The sequence below is a fragment of the Mytilus californianus genome, unplaced genomic scaffold (genome assembly GCF_021869535.1).
Source record: "Mytilus californianus isolate M0D057914Y unplaced genomic scaffold, xbMytCali1.0.p SCAF_13, whole genome shotgun sequence".
Lineage (NCBI taxonomy): Eukaryota > Metazoa > Mollusca > Bivalvia > Mytilida > Mytilidae > Mytilus > Mytilus californianus.
This window is the reverse complement of record NW_026262615.1, coordinates 20930942-20951183: the sequence shown is the minus strand read 5'-3', so window position 1 is coordinate 20951183 and position 20242 is coordinate 20930942. Positions and strand designations below refer to the sequence as shown.

Below are 20242 nucleotides of genomic sequence, written 5' to 3'. Positions count from 1 at the left end.
AGAAAAAAATGAAGGGTCTGTGAGCTCGCTTTCGAGATATAAGCTTTTGAAAATTTGATGGGAAATGATTCTCTCTAGATTTTTCATACATTTAACATTGGTACCTTTTTTCTTTCAAAACTATAAAAAAAAATAACAAGGATTTAATAAGATTTTCAAATATGGCTTGTAAAACTATATGTAATAAAAATATGAAAAAAAAAGTAGGGGTTAGCGGGCAAAATTTTTAATGGCACTACATGGATAAAACCAGAGGATTCTGAATATCTGATAGGCAATAAGTTATTTTTAAGTCATTGATTAACATCCTGCAGCTTTTTTTATTCTTTTTCTTATTTTATAGGAAGGATGTTTGAGAAACCTGCATTTTCAATGTTGAAGTCACTTGATGAGATTTCAGATCTACCCCAAGACACATTGGTCTGGCCAGGTGAGACGTGGTGTACAAAATAAAAAATAATCACAAGATAACAGTTACCTTGTCAGATCAAATTGTGTATTCCAGCTGTTGATTAAAGTTACAGAACTTTAACATTGTGATCAGTTGAAAAGCTGTTAGGCTTACAAAGACATTCTAAATTATACCCCTACTCTTAAGTGGGGCTTTAATTCAATTCACCTTGTCTGTCTGTCCATTTATTTTTCCATCCGTCAGTTTGTCCAACAAATATTTCATTCACACTTTTCTCAGGTACTACTGTAATTGGTCAGCATCTTGACAGTGATGAGATATAACGTGTACAGTGATGAGTTATAACGTGTGAGCACTTTTCAGATTTGTCAGACATAAACTTCCTGTTTGTTGATACTTTGAATTATTCAAAAGTTTTATCAACTTAAATTGTTTGTCACACTTTTCTCACGTACTATTGAATAGAATTATTTTGAATTTGATCAACAGCCTAACATTGATGAGTTGTAACTTTTATGAACCTTTTGGATCTGTTGGATCCTAATTCCTGTATTCTGATACTTTCAATGACAAGTTCTTATTGACCATGAAAAATAAAACAACAAAGCATATTTAGATAAACATAAACATGAATTATTGAAATTTAACAGAGGTTTAATCTTTTTTTTGCATATTTGAAGAAATTTTATAAAAAAAAGTGTGATAAAAAATTGCAAGTATTTCCATTACAGGTCATGAATATGCATCGGATAACCTAGAATTTGCCTGCCATGTGGAACCAAGCAATGAAAAAGCAAAGGTAGGGCTTTACCATGCTCAACATAATATATGTGTACTCTTTGGCTTCTTTTAACTTATTGTCTGTTTGTCTGAATTTCTATGAAATCCATTAAGTGGTCATTTGATTAATATGTGCAAAACTTACACATTGGTGTCACTATATAGTACAACATTCATGAACAACATGTCAGGTGCATAGATGTAAATTTCATTCTTGATTGACATTAATAGATTTGTTTCCAAAACCCTTTGATAATATATGAATGAAGAATCAGATTCTGTATCAAATTCATCAATATATGAAAAAAATAAAGATTAAGTAACAAGAACCCTTCCAAAGATATTTGGTGAACTTAGGTGTTTTAGAATCTTGCTTATCATTTTCTTTCTGTCTCCTTAACACAGGATTCAGATGATTTTATTCTTTCATTTAAGTTTAAAAACATGACAGAATGGATCTGTTCAGAGACTTAATGTCTGTCCTTTTGAAATTAGAATAAGATGATGTGGTATGATTGCTAATGAGAAAACCCTCCACCAGAGACCAAATGATGTAGAAGTAAAAAACTATACAGCCTTCAACAATGAGCAAAATCTGTACTGCATAGCAAGCTATAAAAGGCTCCAAAATTACAAATAGAAAATAAATCAAATGAAAAAACTAATGACCTGAAATATCTAAAAAACAATAAACGATAATACATATTATATACAGCAACAACGACAACCACTGAATAAGAGGCTCCTAAGCTGGGACTGACATATACAGAATATACCAACCCTCCCCTAACCTGGGACAGACATATACAGAATATACCAACCCTCCCCAACCTGGGACAGATATATACAGAATATACCAACCCTCCGCTAACCTGGGACAGATATGTACAGAATATACCAACCCTCCCCTAACCTGAGACAGACATATACAGAATATACCAACCCTCCCCTAACCTGGGACAGACATATACAGAATATACCAACTCTCCCCTAACCTGGGACAGACATATACAGAATATACCAACCCTCCCCTAACCTGGGACAGACATATACAGAATATACCAACCCTCCACTAACCTGGGACAGACATATACAGAATATACTAACCTGAGACAGACATATACAGAATATACCAACCCTCCCCTAACCTGGGACAGATATGTACAGAATATACCAACCCTCCCCTAACCTGGGACAGACATATACAGAATATACCAACCCTCCCCTAACCTAGGACAGACATATACAGAATATACCAACCCTCCCCTTACCTAGGACAGACATATACAGAATATACCAACCCTCCGCTAACCTGCGACAGACATATACAGAATATACCAACCCTCCCTTAACCTAGGACAGACATATACAGAATATACCAACCCTCCCCTAACCTGAGACAGACATATACAGAATATACCAACCCTCCCCTAACCTGGGACAGATATGTACAGAATATACCAACCCTCCCCTAACCTGGGACAGACATATACAGAATATACCAACCCTCCGCTAACCTGAGACAGACATATACAGAATATACCAACCCTCCCCTAACCTGAGACAGACATATAAAGAATATACCAACCCTCTCCTAACCTGGGACAGATATGTACAGAATATACCAACCCTCCCCTAACCTGAGACAGACATATACAGAATATACCAACCCTCCCCTAACCTGGGACAGACAAATACAGAATATACCAACCCTCCCCTAACCTGAGACAGACATATACAGAATATACCAACCCTCCACTAACCTGAGACAGACATGTACAGAATATACCAACCCTCCCCTAACCTAGGACAGACATATACAGAATATACCAACCCTCCCCTAACCTGAGACAGACATATACAGAATATACCAACCCTCCCCTAACCTAGGACAGACATATACAGAATATACCAACCCTCCGCTAACCTGAGACAGACATGTACAGAATATACCAACCCTCTCCTAATCTGGGACAGACATGTACAGAATATACCAACCCTCTGCTAACCTGGGACAGACATGTACAGAATATACCAACCCTCCCCTAACCTGAGACAGACATATACAGAATATACCAACCCTCCCCTAACCTGAGACAGACATATACAGAATATACCAACCCTCCGCTAACCTGAGACAGACATATACAGAATATACCAACCCTCCCCTAACCTGGACAGATATGTACAGAATATACCAACCCTCCCCTAACCTGAGACAGACATATACAGAATATACCAACCCTCCCCTAACCTGGGACAGACATATACAGAATATACCAACCCTTCCCTTACCTAGGACAGACATATACAGAATATACCAACCCTCCGCTAACCTGGGACAGACATATACAGAATATACCAACCCTCCCCTAACCTGAGACAGACATATACAGAATATACCAACCCTCCGCTAACCTGAGACAGACATATACAGAATATACCAACCCTCCGCTAACCTGAGACAGACATATACAGAATATACCAACCCTCCCCTAACCTAGGACAGACATATACAGAATATACCAACCCTCCCCTAACCTGAGACAGACATATACAGAATATACCAACCCTCCGCTAACCTGAGACAGACATATACAGAATATACCAACCCTCCTCTAACCTAGGACAGACATATACAGAATATACCAACCCTCCCCTAACCTGAGACAGACATATACAGAATATACCAACCCTCCCCTAACCTGACACAGACATATACAGAATATACCAACCCTCCCCTAACCTAGGACAGACATATACAGAATATACCAACCCTCCGCTAACCTGAGACAGACATGTACAGAATATACCAACCCTCTCCTAATCTGGGACAGACATGTACAGAATATACCAACCCTCTCCTAATCTGGGACAGACATATACAGAATATACCAACCCTTTCCTAACCTAGGACAGACATGTACAGAACATACCAACCCTCCCCTTACCTAGGACAGACATATACAGAATATACCAACCCACTCCTAACCTGGGACAGACATATACAGAATATACCAACCCTCTCCTAACCTGGGACAGACATGTACAGAATATACCAACCCTCCCCTAACCTGAGACAGACATATACAGAATATACCAACCCTCCCCTAACCTGAGACAGACATATACAGAATATACCAACCCTCCCCTAACCTGAGACAGACATGTACAGAATATACCAACCCTCCGCTAACCTGAGACAGGCATATACAGAATATACCGACCCTCCCCTAACCTAGGACAAACATATACAGAATATACCAACCCTCTCCTAACCTAGGACAGACATATACAGAATATACCAACCCTCCCCTAACCTGAGACAGACATATACAGAATATACCAACCCTCCGCTAATCTGAGACAGACATATACAGAACATACCAACCCTCCCCTAACCTGAGACAGACATATACAGAATATACCAACCCTCCCCTAACCTGAGACAGACATATACAGAATATACCAACCCTCTCCTAACCTGAGACAGACATATACTGAATATACCAACCCTCCCCTAACCTGGGACAGATATGTACAGAATATACCAACCCTCCCCTAACCTGAGACAGACATATACAGAATATACCAACCCTCCCCTAACCTGGGACAGATATGTACAGAATATACCAACCCTCCCCTAACCTGGGACAGACATATACAGAATATACCAACCCTCCCCTAACCTGGGACAGATATGTACAGAATATACCAACCCTCCCCTAACCTGGGACAGACCTATACAGAATATACCAACCCTCCCCTAACCTGGGACAGATATGTACAGAATATACCAACCATCCCCTAACCTGGGACAGACCTATACAGAATATACCAACCCTCACCTAACCTGAGACAGATATGTACAGAATATACCAACCCTCCCCTAACCTGGGACAGACCTATACAGAATATACCAACCCTCCCCTAACCTGGGACAGATATGTACAGAATATACCAACCCTCCCCTAACCTGGGACAGACCTATACAGAATATACCAACCCTCCCCTAACCTGGGACAGACATGTACAGAATATACCAACCCTCCCCAACCTGGGACAGATATGTACAGAATATACCAACCCTCCCCTAACCTGGGACAGACATATACAGAATATACCAACCCTCCCCTAACCTGGGACAGATATGTACAGAATATACCAACCCTCCCCTAACCTGGGACAGACCTATACAGAATATACCAACCCTCCCCTAACCTGAGACAGACATGTACAGAATATACCAACCCTCCCCTAACCTGGGACAGACATATACAGAATATACCAACCCTCCCCAACCTGGGACAGATATGTACAGAATATACCAACCCTCCCCTAACCTAGGAGAGACATATACAGAATATACCAACCCTCCCCTAACCTGAGACAGACATATACAGAATATACCAACCCTCCCCTAACCTGGGACAGACATATACAGAATATACCAACCCTCCCCAACCTGGGACAGATATGTACAGAATATACCAACCCTCCCCTAACCTAGGAGAGACATATACAGAATATACCAACCCTCCCCTAACCTGAGACAGACATATACAGAATATACCAACCCTCCCCTAACCTGAGACAGACATATACAGATTATACAAACCCTCCGCTAACCTGAGACAAGACATATACAGAATATACCAACCCTCCCCTAACCTAGGACAGACATATACAGAATATACCAACCCTCCCCTAACCTGAGACAGACATATACAGAATATACCAACCCTCCGCTAACCTGAGACAGACATATACAGAATATACCAACCCTCACCTAACCTGAGACAGACATGTACAGAATATACCAACCCTCCCCTAACCTGAGACAAACATATACAATATACCAACCCTCCCCTAACCTGGGACAGACATATACAGAATATACCAACCCTCTCCTAACCTGGGACAGACATATACAGAATATACCAACCCTCTCCTAACCTGAGACAGACATATACAGAATATACCAACCCTCCCCTAACCTGAGACAGACATATACAGAATATACCAACCCTCCGCTAACCTGAGACAGACATATACAGAATATACCAACCCTCCCCTAACCTGAGACAGACATGTACAGAATATACCAACCCTCCCCATAACCTGAGACAGACATATAAAATATACCAACCCTCCCCTAACCTGGAACAGACATATACAGAATATACCAACCCTCTCCTAACCTGAGACAGACATATACAGAATATACCAACCCTCCCCTAACCTGAGACAGACATATACAGAATATACCAACCCTCCGCTAACCTGAGACAGACATATACAGAATATACCAACCCTCCCCTAACCTAGGACAGACATATACAGAATATACCAACCCTCCCCTAACCTGAGACAGACATATACAGAATATACCAACCCTCCGCTAACCTGAGACAGACATATACAGAATTTACCAACCCTCCCCAAACCTGAGACAGACATGTACAGAATATACCAACCCTCCCCTAACCTGAGACAGACATATACAATATACCAACCCTCCCCTAACCTGGGACAGACATATACAGAATATACCAACCCTCTCCTAACCTGGGACAGACATATACAGAATATACCAACCCTCTCCTAACCTGAGACAGACATATACAGAATATACCAACCCTCCCCTAACCTGAGACAGACATATACAGAATATACCAACCCTCCGCTAACCTGAGACAGACATATACAGAATATACCAACCCTCCCCTAACCTGAGACAGACATGTACAGAATATGCCAACTCTCCCCTAACCTGAGACAGACATATAAAATATACCAACCCCTCCCCTAACCTGGGACAGACATATACAGAATATACCAACCCTCTCCTAACCTGAGACAGACATGTACAGAATATACCAACCCTCTCCTAACCTGAGACAGACATATACAGAATATACCAACCCTCCCCTAACCTGAGACAGACATCTACAGAATAAACCAACCCTCCGCTAACCTGAGACAGACATATACAGAATATACCAACCCTCCCCTAACCTGAGACAGACATATACAGAATATACCAACCCTCCCCTAACCTGAGACAGACATATACAGAATATACCAACCCTCCCCTAACCTGAGACAGACATATACAGAATTTACCAACCCTCCCCTAACCTGAGACAGACATGTACAGAATATACCAACCCTCCCCTAACCTGAGACAGACATATACAGAATATACCAACCCTCTCCTAACCTAGGACAGACATGTACAGAATATACCAACCCTCCCCTAACCTAGGACAGACATGTACAGAATATACCAACCCTCTCCTAACCTGGGTCAGACATATACAGAATATACCAACCCACTCCTAACCTGGGACAGACATATACAGAATATACCAACCCTCTCCTAACCTGGGACAGACATGTACAGAATATACCAACCCTCCCCTAACCTGAGACAGACATGTACAGAATATACCAACCCTCCCCTAACCTGAGACAGACATATACAGAATATACCAACCCTCCCCTAACCTGAGACAGACATATACAGAATATACCAACCCTCTCCTAACCTGAGACAGACATGTACAGAATATACCAACCCTCTCCTAACCTGAGACAGACATATACAGAATATACCAACCCTCCCCTAACCTAGGACAGACATATACAGAATATACCAACCCTCCCCTAACCTGGGACAGACATATACAGAATATACCAACCCTCTCCTAACCTGAGACAGACATATACAGAATATACCAACTCTCCCCTAACCTAGGACAGACATATACAGAATATACCAACCCTCCCCTAACCTGGGACAGACATATACAGAATATACCAACCCTCTCCTAACCAGAGACAGACATATACAGAATATACCAACCCTCCCCTAACCTGAGACAGACATATACAGAATATACCAACACTCCGCTAACCTGAGACAGACATATACAGAATATACCAACCCTCCCCTAACCTGAGACAGACATGTACAGAATATACCAACCCTCCCCTAACCTGAGACAGGCATATACAGAATATACCAACCCTCCGCTAACCTAGGACAGACATGTACAGAATATATCAACCCTCCCCTAACCTGAGACAGACATATACAGAATATACCAACCCTCCCCTAACCTGAGACAGACATATACAGAATATACCAACACTCCCCTAACCTGAGACAGACATATACAGAATTTACCAACCCTCCGCTAACCTGGGACAGACATATACAGAATATACCAACCCTCCCCTAACCTGAGACAGACATATACAGAATATACCAATCCTCCGCTAACCTAGAACAGACATATACAGAATATACCAACCCTCCCCTAACCTGGGACAGACATATACAGAATATACCAACCCTCCCCTAACCTGAGACAGACATATACAGAATATACCAACCCTCCGCTAACCTAGGACAGACATGTACAGAATATACCAACCCTCCCCTAACCTGAGACAGACATATACAGAATATACCAACCCTCTCCTAACCTAGGACAGACATGTACAGAATATACTAACCCTCTCCTAACCCAAGACAGACATATACAGAATATACCAACCCTCTCCTAACCTGAGACAGACATATACAGAATATACCAACCCTCCCCTAACCTGGGACAGACATATACAGAATATACCAACCCTCCCCTAACCTGAGACAGACATATACAGAATATACCAACCCTCCCCTAACCTGAGACAGACATATACAGAATATACCAACCCTCCCCTAACCTAGGACAGACATGTACAGAATATACCAACCCTCCGCTCACCTTAGACAGACATATACAGAATATACCAACCCTCCCCTAACCTAGGACAGACATATACAGAATATACCAACCCTCCCCTAACCTGAGACAGACATATACAGAATATACCAACCCTCCGCTTACCTGAGACAGACATATACAGAATATACCAACCCTCCCCTAACCTGAGACAGACATATACAATATACCAACCGTCTCCTAACCTGAGACAGTGGTGTAACAGCACAGCATAAGAATTAGTTGAAAAAGGCTTGCCTCATCAGATCCACACAAAACACATCAATAAACAACTATTAAAAAGACTTTAAAAGATTCAAAGTACCCAATTTTCAAAGTATGTTAACTGTCTCAGAGTCCTCATAACTAATACCTGAATCAAACAGTCAAACAATAGATCCTGTTATGGAACACCTTCTGAAATGATCTATTATGTGAATCTGGTAACAAATGTAAAGAAAATTTTAAACAGAAAAGTTAGTTCTTAGCTATGCAATGCTCAATTTATTACCATTAAGACGTCATCTCACTAATTTCTGAAATAACAGTGTTTCAACATAAGGTATGGAATAAAACACATATAATCAGGATAATTATGCAGTTTGTTTGTTAATATTTTTAGGAAAAGTTAATATGGGTGAAAGAACAAAGACTAAAGAAAATGTGTACAGTAAGGAAAATGTTCATTTACTTGAATTTATAATCATATTTCCAGGTCATTGAGTTTTAAAATTCATCATGCCATTTCAGAGTTTATGTATTTCTCGGCATAAAAGAAAGTTTTCTTGCATTTTGATATTATTATTATGTTTATATAATTGAAACAACTGCTTTTTGAAACAAATTTCAGAGAAGGAAGTAAAAATTTCAGGACATGTATGTGCCAAAGCCGTCAAACTATTTGATTTCCAGTGTATGCATTTTAATATTAAACAGAAGAAAAGAAAATATTTAGCATTATCGCTATTTTTGTCGAGCATGCGAATTTAGTAGCAGAAAGCTTGACATAGGAATAGTGATCTGGCGGCGGCAGCGTTAACTAACTTCTTAAAAGCTTTATATTTCAAAAGGTGGAAGACCTGGATGCTTCATACTTTGTATATAGATGCCTTATGTTACGAAGTTTCCGTCTGTCACATGTCCATTGTCCTTGACCTCATTTTCATGGTTCAGTGACTACTTGAAAAAAAAGATCAGATTTTTTGTAATGTTAATTTTTCTCTTGTTATGAGTAATAGGATAACTATATTTGGTATGTGCGTACCTTGCAAGGTCCTCATGCCCGTCAGACTGTTTTTACTTGACCTTGACCTCATTTCATGGATCAGTGAACAAGGTTAAATTTTGGTGGTCAAGTCCATATCTCAGATACTATAAGCAATAGGTCTAGTATATTAGGTGTATGGAAGGATTGTAAGGTGACCTCATTTTCATGGTTCAGTGGTTATAGTTAAGTTTTTGTGTTTTGGTCTGTTTTTCTTATACTGTATGCAATAGGTCTACTATATTTTGTGTATGGAAATATTTTATGATGTACATGTCAGTCTGGCAGGTTTTATTTGACCTTGACCTCATTTTCACGGTTCATTGCTCAGTGTTAAGTTTTTGTGTTTTGGTCTGTTTTTCTTTAACTATAAATAATAGGTCAACTATATTTGTTGTATGGAAGGATTGTAAGCTGTACATGTCTGCCTGACATGGTTCATCTGACTTTGACCTCATTTTCATGGTTCATTGGTCCATGTTTAGTTTTCTTGGTTAAGTCTATTACTTAGAAACTATAAGCAATAGGTCAACTATATTTAGTGTATTGAATGATTGTAAGGTGTACATGTATTTCTCGTTTGGTTTATATGACCTTGACCTCATTTTCTTGGATCAAGTTAAGTTTATGTGATAGTTGTAGTAAAGCTTTATATTTAGGACTATCAACATAATATCAATGGTTAGTAAAGAAGGCTAGACATTTCAGCGTGTGCACTTTTGTATAAAAATGATTTACATCTGAAAAACTTCAATTTTCAAACATATATCACCTGACTATTTAAGGTCAACAAAGATCACTTTCAACTATCACAATGTTCAAATATTTCAGTGTCCGTCAACAATGGGAGAAGAATTAACATATAATCCATTCCTGCGAACAAAAGAGAAGACAATAATGGTAGCTGCTGGTGCCCTGTTTGAAGGAGAATATAAAGTACCAGATGATGATGCTAGAGCACAAGCTTTGTTTGAACTAAGACAGATGAAAGACAAATATAAATACAAATTATGATAAAGTTTCATGTATATATTGTATTTATGTGTAAATTAGAGGGTTGTAAGGTATATTTAACATGCATTAAAATGAACAATTTTCACTAGTACTGATATTTTCAACTCAAAGTGGTCGATGAATACTGCTGTCAAATTATCTTTCATATAATCTTTTTTAATTTTTATTTAAAAAAAAATTATTCTGAAAATTCATGTGACAAATCAAATACCAATGTTCATAAAAATAATTCACTTTGAACTGTGCTTTGTGGTTTCTTGAAACTTTCTTCACCAAAAAATAACAAAATGGAAGGTTGTAAGTTTTGTTTATTGAGCTCTTAAGGTCATACGATACAGTCACTGGAGTGGTAATGACGTTGCTATCGTAATATGCTATTTTTCGCGACGTCAAACTGTGACTTATCGGGAAAAGATACATTTTTCGAGGGATTTAAATCTTTAGCTTGAAAACGAATACACAGACTCCTCTTTTTTAAGATGACAAATGACTTGAAACTGTATGAAGATTATTTGTTCCAACTTTTATGAAAGAATCACCGAAGAATTTTTATACGACCGCAAACAAATTTTGCAGGCTTATATTGGTATGACGTTGGCATTGTCGTCGTCCGAAGACACATTAGTTTTCGCACTCTAACTTTAGTTTAAGTGAATGGATCTATATGAAATTTTACCATAAGGTTCAATACCACAAAAGTGAAGGTTGGGATTGATTTTGGGGGTTATGGTACCAACAGTTAAGGAATTAGGGGCCAAAAAGGGACCAAAAATAAGCATTTTTGTAACTTCCAGACATAACTTGTGTGTTAGTGTATGGATCTCGCTGACATTGTACCACAAGGTTCCATATCACAAAGGGAATGCTGGGATTGATTTTGGGGGTAATTGCCTCCAAATTTTAGGAATTAGGGGCCAAAAAACGGGAAAAAAACAAGCATTTTTCTAGTTTCATGACACAATAACTTGTGTGTAAGTGTATGGATCTTTCTGAAATTGTACTACAAGGTTCTATATCACAAAGGGAAAGCTGGAATTGAGTTTGGGGGTAATTGCCCAAAACATTTAGGAATAAGGGGCCAAAAAGGGACCAAAAATAAGCATTTTTCTAGTTTCCAGACAATAACTTGTGTTTAAGTGAATGGATCTCTATGAAATTGTACTGCAAGGGAAGGCTGGGATTGATTTTGGGGGTAATTGCCTAAAATTGTAAGGAATTAGGGGCCAAAAGGCGGCAAAAAAACAAGCATTTTTCTAGTTTCAGGACAATAACTTGTGTGTAAGTGTATGGATCCTTATAAAATTGTACTACAAGGTTCCATATCACAAAGAGAAAGCTGGGTTTGAGTTTGGGGGTAATTGCCCTAAATATTTAGGAATTTGGGGCCAAAAAGGGGCCAAAAAACAAGCATTTTTCTAGTTTCCAGACAATAACTTGTGTTCAAGTGTATAGATCTCTCTGAAATTGTATGCAAGGTACCATACTACAAAGGGAATGCTGGGATTGAGTTTTGGTGTGATGAATCATAAGGGGGTTCAAAAAATTTGGGGGGGGGGGGGAGGGTTCCTTTTTTTTCTTTAAAATTTTCCATTTTAAATTGGTTATTTTTGATTTATATATAAAAGCAAATAATAATGATATGGTTTGAATAGGTAAATTAAAAATTTTTAAGTTCTTAGACCACATTCATTCTGTGTCAGAAACCTATGCTGTGTCAAATATTTAATCACAATCCAAATTCAGTGCTGTATCAAGCTTGAATGTTGTGTCCATACTTGCCCCAACTGTTCAGGATTCGACCTCTGTGGTCGTATCAAGCTGGGCCCAGCGAAGCATTTTATTTTAAAAATTAGAGAAATATGCAGCAAAAAATGCTGTTTTTCACTAAAATCATGAAATTTTAATAAAAATGAATTATTTTCAAACAATTGTTACACAAATTAAGAGCATACTTTTGTAAAGAAGATATTCAAAATTGTTTTATAAAAATCTGCATGTGTTTATCTTTTGAAACAAAAAGGTTAAGTATGTCTGTCCAAAGGATGGAAATGTACAAGAAACTGAAATTTTAAGTAAATGTCTAAAAGTTTGACCCCATTTATCTCTAAATATAGCATATGAAGGTATATTTTTTATTACATATTTGAATTAACTAAGTGAAAAATAGCTTGTATGCAAATTTTCGTAAAAATTAAACCATGGGATAAAAACTGTATCGTATGCCCTTGAACATTTTCATGAGTAATTTTAAACTCTGCTGCAAACTATCTTTAACATGATTGTTTTTCAAATTTTTGTTTTTTTTGTTTTTAATTGAATTAAATAGAACTTTGAGGCTTAAGTAAACGATTAATTTGTGAAAATCATGTAGACATTTTTATACATAATTACTTGGAATATGATAATTTCTTTTTGTATTACTTCTTTTTGTAGTGCGCTTGACTCCAATCTTAATTGTCAGTTTTCCTACCGAAGATTGGTGATTCTCTCCAGGCGCTATGGCTTCCTCCACAAATAAAAACTGACCGCCACGGAATAGCACAATAGTGTTGAAAGTGGCATTTAACACCAAATAATCAATCAATCTTTTGTAGTGCCATTTATCAGTCATTAAATCTTGATATTTACTGGGATTTATCTAACTTAAGATAAGCAGAATAAAGTTAAATGTGTATGAAATTAGCATAAATTAATATTTTATGTTAAAATTTTCAATTCTAGCTTCATTTCTGGTCATATACATTAGCAGAGTCATGTTAATACATTTATTTAGAATTTCACTAGAGAAAAAATGGTCTATGTTCACACCAACAGAAAATGAAAACATTTTAGTGAAACCTTTGAAATTATCAGACATTAATAATAGCCAATTAAAACACTTTCATTAATTTTTTTGGGTTTTAATTTATTATAGATACTTATTATGCCCCCACCACAGTGTTATCCCTTAATAACATTATATGCCAGAAGGGGCATCATCTGTGTCCCATGGACACATTCTCCTTTTATTTTTAAATATTTCGTTTTCTTATGTTTATTACTCTGGAATATTGTAAGAAATAATGGTGCATTATGGGAATGCCACTGTTTTGAACATTCATTTATTAATTCAAGTGCCATTTACACAATTGCAAGAACTAACGTTAGAATGACAATGTTTAGTTTCTGTATAGGTGTATTGTCTATATCCTGCTTTATGTGATATATATATTATTAATATAATGTTTATATTAAAGGATTTGTGATTCTTTTAAACTTGATTACATGTTTATTTGTATTTACTCAGTTTGCACACTGATACTGTTGTGTTCAGCTATTTGTAGGTCAAAAACAGCATATTGCATAGGGCATAAAGTATGTTACTAAAAATACATTCAAGAAATCACTAATTTTACATTGTTCATGCAATAGTTGTTGATTAATAATATAACAATTTTAGCCTTTGGTTGAGGTCAATACGATGTTAAATCAACCTAGAGAAGCATATTGACCATGGACTTCGTCCTCAGTCAATATGCTTCTCTAAGGTCGATATAACCTTGTATCGACCTCATACAAAGGTTATAATTGTATAATATATATATTGTATGTATATATGTGTATAATACTTATCACCGAATTTATAGGTTAAGTACAAATCATATAAATTGTAAAGTGCTTTTTGTTAGTTTATTTTGTTATAAGTATCTTATAATCAAGATGATTTTGTTGTATAAGGGCTGCAAGTCTACATAATAGTACAAAAATCTTAAAATTTATCATGAATTATAATGAAAGTTTTCATAAAATTAGATTTTTTTTTTGGTAGAATTTTCTCATAAAAAAATCAGGTTATCTGCTGCCTTAGAAGCATTAAATCATGTCACATGCATCAGTTACAGTTTTCATTCATTATGAAAACAGCTTTTTAAACGGCTTACTGTTCTTATGCAAGAGGCTATTTGCTGTTCAGATTACCAATGAACAAAATCCTTTCAGGTGTAATTTATATTGCAAATTCAGAAATTATTGTGTGCATTTATTTTGCAATTTTGGGAGAATGGACAACAATATTAGATTAATTACTATGATTTTAGGAAAGGTGCATTCAGATATATGTTTCATATATCAGAATATGTTTTCTTATTATTGTGATAGTCACACGGTCGCATTTAATAAAAACCTCACAATAATATCTGTATTTACAGATTCATTTCTTTATACTTGTAACTGATGATATGGGCTATTCCATTAAAATGTATGTGGGAAGGTAGGAAGGGACTTTCAAAATATCCCTACAACCAAGGACCATTTTTTAGATAATTTTGCATAATGGTAATAGACGCATACTGAAAAAAGACCCATGACCCACATTCAATAATTAAACTTCCATTCCTACCCTCCCACATACATTTTAATGGAATAGCCCTAATGTAGTCCTTTGTAAATGAAAGGTTGTTGAGAATTAACCCACAATCAGATATATTTTCTGTTTCATTTGAAAATTTGAAAAACCAAGTACCTAATTATCTGCCATACTAGTAAGGATAGATTGATTTCAATCTGAAAACTTTTATTCTGACATTTGAAAATTAAAACATGAAAGTTCAATGGTGTCACTCTTGAAACAAAGAAAGGTCATCTTGACGTATGGAGATGAACAATTGCTTATTGTGTATATTTTTTTTATTGTGTGCCATATCATTGGTATGAAAATTAAAAATACTTTTTATTTTGTTATTATATTATATTGTATTATATTTATGAGACTGTCCTTTGAACAGACAAGAATCAAATTGAAGATATGTACTTAATTCTAATAAAACATTTAAATATTCATATTAACATCATTCCTTAATCAGTAAAATAATTAGTTAAGTAGCAGCTGGTTTTGATAAGATTAGTTTAACTAATTGATCGATCTCAGATTTGATATAAGAATGCAGTGTTCTCCCCAGGATTTTTGGATAGCACCAGGGTAACGCGTGTGAACAGCTTGGTGAAATGATTCATACAATCATTTGTGTCACATGGCGTCGCTATATTTCTAGTTATTGCAGTTTTTATGTCTCTTGATTTGTTTTAATACTGTGGTACTGTGTTATGTCAGAATATTATTGGTTAAAAAGATCAATAAACAGTTTGTATACTTTTAATTTTTTTTTAAAAATAAATAAAACATGATTCATTACATAATATTCATCTAAATTTAAAGTAATTAAATCTTTTATAAAATCCATGATCAATAAAAATAAAATATCATTCAAACAGAAACATATATATTGTTAGATATACTGTTCCCGGATTCAAAAGAGAACAAAAATGTTCAATTTAAAAAACTTTCTAGTTTCTAGAAAGAAAGTTGTTGTATGTGAAAGGATTCCTGTCATAAGGAGATATAATATTAACAAGAACAAAATTGTGTTATAATTTGAACCAGTTTCTATCTTAAATTTTAATAAAAAGAAATTTTTCATAAATTTTAAAGCATTTTGCCATAGATTTCATGTACATGTAAATATTAAACTTTCTTGTCTTTGGTGTTAATCAAACATAGATACAGACTTAATACTGCACTGAAATCTAAATCTTTATTTGTCATGATCCATTTAAAAAGAATTCCTAAATCTATAAATTTATCTTAGGTCTATAGATCTATAAGAAACATATTCAATGTCAACAACAAATTCTCCCTATTTTCCCGCCTAAATGACAGGAAGTAGATATAAATAGATTTAACATGTGCTTATGGATTAAAATTGCAAGATCACTTCTGTTATTCATTAATGATCATATGGATATAGATATCCAGTTTGAAGGTACAGTCATGCATTTTATTTATAAAATAGAATAGATTGCAGTTAATTGTAAATAATCTTGAATATTCTACGTGAACTTACTGGGTCATGTGATCCTTCCCCTTTGAATTACTTGTTTACAGTTTGAAACCGGAATATCATGCAATAACTATGTCATAATTAAAGATAATTTTGGCCATGGTTTAATCAGAGACATATAAAACTATAATATAAGTATTGAGCTAACTTTATAATGTACAAAATATGTACCGTCGTGTGTACAACTATCGGGTCAACACAGTTTGTGTACAAAGTATTTGCTGACTTGTCAGGTGGTGAGTGAAGCCTTAAAATAGTTATCTTTGATCATAAAGTTATGATCTCTAAATTAAAACACAAAAGAATCATGTAAAAAGTGTTAATTACATCGATTAAATCCAATCAACAAAGGTTAACCTCATAAAGGAAATCGATCACGTGGTGTAAACAATCCGTGTTGAACTGGTTTGAACTGGTCAAATTTCACCTGGAATTTTACACCGCACGGAAAAGATTTAACAAGTCGTTTAAAACTTTACCAATTAAAGATTTTTTAACTGAAAATTTTTACATCGTGGTAAGAACGATACCACCGCAGTAAAAAATTATACATCGTGGGCCCTCGGTCCTTTAAGGGCCTGGGGAGAACACTGGAATGCTAATAATATTTTCATGTTTTTTCATTAAGATTTTGTTTGAGCATCTTAAAATTTAATAGCAATTAATATAATTATATTTGTTTGATATTATAATTTTTTTTATGTATGTTTTGTATGTATATCTTTAATGTATTCATTTTTAGCTTTTTTGTAGACTTGTCAGTTTTTTAGTCTTATTTCGTTTTATGCCATGGCATAATATTGTTAGTTTGTTTTTCGACATATGAGTTCGAATACCCTTTTTGGTATCTTCCACTGAACTTTTTTGGCTAACCAATCCTTTTGCATTCATTTCAGCTAACCTGGCCAAAAGGGCTATGAATAAGTATTATTATCACTTTGTGTGTGTTATTGTCTGTTCTTAAATGAGTCATATAGTGAGAAACAAATGTGTAACTTTTAGTCAACAAGAGGTCATCATTAGCAACCTCATCCTCAACCCCTAATGTTTAGTATTTTATTGAGTATTAAAATGAGGAGATGTGGTATGATTGGCTAATGAGACCACTATCCACCTGAGTTAAAATGAGGAGATGTGGTATGATTGGCTAATGAGACCACTATCCACCCGAGTTAAAATGAGGAGATGTGGTATGATTGGCTAATGAGACCACTATCCACCCGAGTTAAAATGAGGAGATGTGGTATGATTGGCTAATGAGACCACTATCCACCCGAGTTAAAATGAGGAGATGTGGTATGATTGGCTAATGAGACCACTATCCACCCGAGTTAAAATGAGGAGATGTGGTATGATTGGCTAATGAGACCACTATCCACCCGAGTTAAAATGATGTGGATGTAACCAATTTAAGTACTAATGATATGAAAATGGGTTAAAATTATGATAGCATCCATGAATCTCAATCCTTCATAGTATATGAGGCCCTATCCCCTCTTTCATACTCCAGTAACTTTGCTGTGTAGAAAATACCAATTTTAAAGTCTACGGTTTGATCTGACCAGGGATGGAAGCCACGACCTCCCACACTCGAAGCAAACAGTTTACCAGTACACCACCAAGACAGTCTGTTACTGTTGATTCAGTGAATTTGAAATTAAAACTTTTAAAAATAAAATTTTCTGATTCAGTGTGTTGATGGTGAAGTATTTAGGATATACCATTGACATATTTTCTACTGTTGCATTTGCATGCATGCACTTCAGAGGGTCTTGGTAGCCGAGTGGTCTAAGTAGTTCACCTACAGTGCTCACTAGCCTGTCAAGGTCTTGGTAGCAGAGTGATCTGAGTAGGTCACCTACAGTGATCACTAGCATGTCAACTTTGGTTTTCAGGTTGAACCTGCATGAGGCAGGTGTGTTTGACTCCGATCTTAACTGTGAAGGAATGCCAGTTTTCCTTGCGAAGGTTAATGTTTTTCTTCTGGTACAAAGCTTCCTCCGCCAATCAAAACTGATCTTCGTTTGATAAAAATGTTTACTTTTTATTTCATATTGCATATTTATATTGTAACTTATTTGATTGGTATTTATTGATATTTTTATGTCTTTGGAGAAATAAATATATTTTGAAACATAACATTTTATTTTACCATATGAATAATGGAAATAATGAGGATACTTTAGAGCTCAAGTCAATAAAACATAATCCTCACAATACACTAATTAAAAAAGGGCCTCAGAAACCAGAAAGGTGGCTGGTATAAAAGATATTTGTAACCCTAAGCAAAAGCAAACTTAAAATATTATCAAACATGTTTCAGATTTTTCACTTATTAAATGTAAAATAAAAATAAGCCATTCTTAGTCGAACCTTAATTTTGTACAAACACGAATGCATGTGTTGTTGTGCTAAGCATATCCCCACCCGAAATTCAAAGTATTAGCAAACAGGCAGTTGGTGTCCTACAGATCTGAAAACTGCACACACATTCAAAGTTAAAACTCATCAACTTATGAAGCAGCTGACCAAATTATGATATGAAGTCATCTGTTCAGTAATTTCTGAGAAAAGTGAGACAAAAAAAATTGTTGGAGAGAAAAGACAGATGGATTGAACAGACAAGATGATTGCAACATAGCCCCTATTCCTATAGTGGGGGTATAAGAATACGTTTAGAAACTTTTGGACAATAAAACAAACATATATTAAATACACTGAGGGAAAAAGAAATGGCCAACAGTTTTGTGTTCAATAAACCAATAACTATAAATAAAAAGAATTGTAAGGAGTCATTGGGGGTATTTTGTTTAAAAATTGGGTCAATAATAACCGCTAACTGATGGAGGGACACCAGATAGAAGACAAATATTCAATGTTGATAGATAGCCGAAGAAATAAAACAAGATCATAAATAATAAATTTTATTTTTATTCTATAAATTTTAAATTATATCAATTCATTAACAAATTTTTTTTTTTTATTTTTTTTTTCGTCAAAAAAAAAAAAAAAATCATAGGAAAAGTTTTTTGAAATTCATACCCAATATCTCCAGAACCCTTGTAAAAGTCCAAAAAGGCATGACATAATATTTAATTTGCACAACCATTGAAAATAT

The 20242-nt window shown here is 35.8% G+C and overlaps 2 protein-coding genes across 2 annotated transcripts in view; one reads left to right on the top strand and one right to left on the bottom strand.

Annotated features, from left to right (window-relative positions):
- The window catches only part of LOC127723349 (probable hydrolase PNKD), a 39569-nt gene extending 20306 nt beyond the window's left edge, over nucleotides 1-19263 (top strand). The window contains exons 7-10 of the mRNA XM_052229928.1: nucleotides 344-430; nucleotides 1144-1211; nucleotides 9593-9640; nucleotides 11066-19263. Of these exons, the coding sequence (XP_052085888.1) occupies nucleotides 344-430; nucleotides 1144-1211; nucleotides 9593-9640; nucleotides 11066-11248 (386 nt within the window). The 3' untranslated portion in view covers nucleotides 11249-19263. The remainder of the gene's footprint in view (nucleotides 1-343; nucleotides 431-1143; nucleotides 1212-9592; nucleotides 9641-11065) is intronic.
- Nucleotides 1-20242, bottom strand: part of LOC127723350 (60S acidic ribosomal protein P0-like) — a 239997-nt gene that overhangs the window by 32353 nt on the left and 187402 nt on the right. The gene's annotated exons all lie outside the window — the stretch shown is intronic.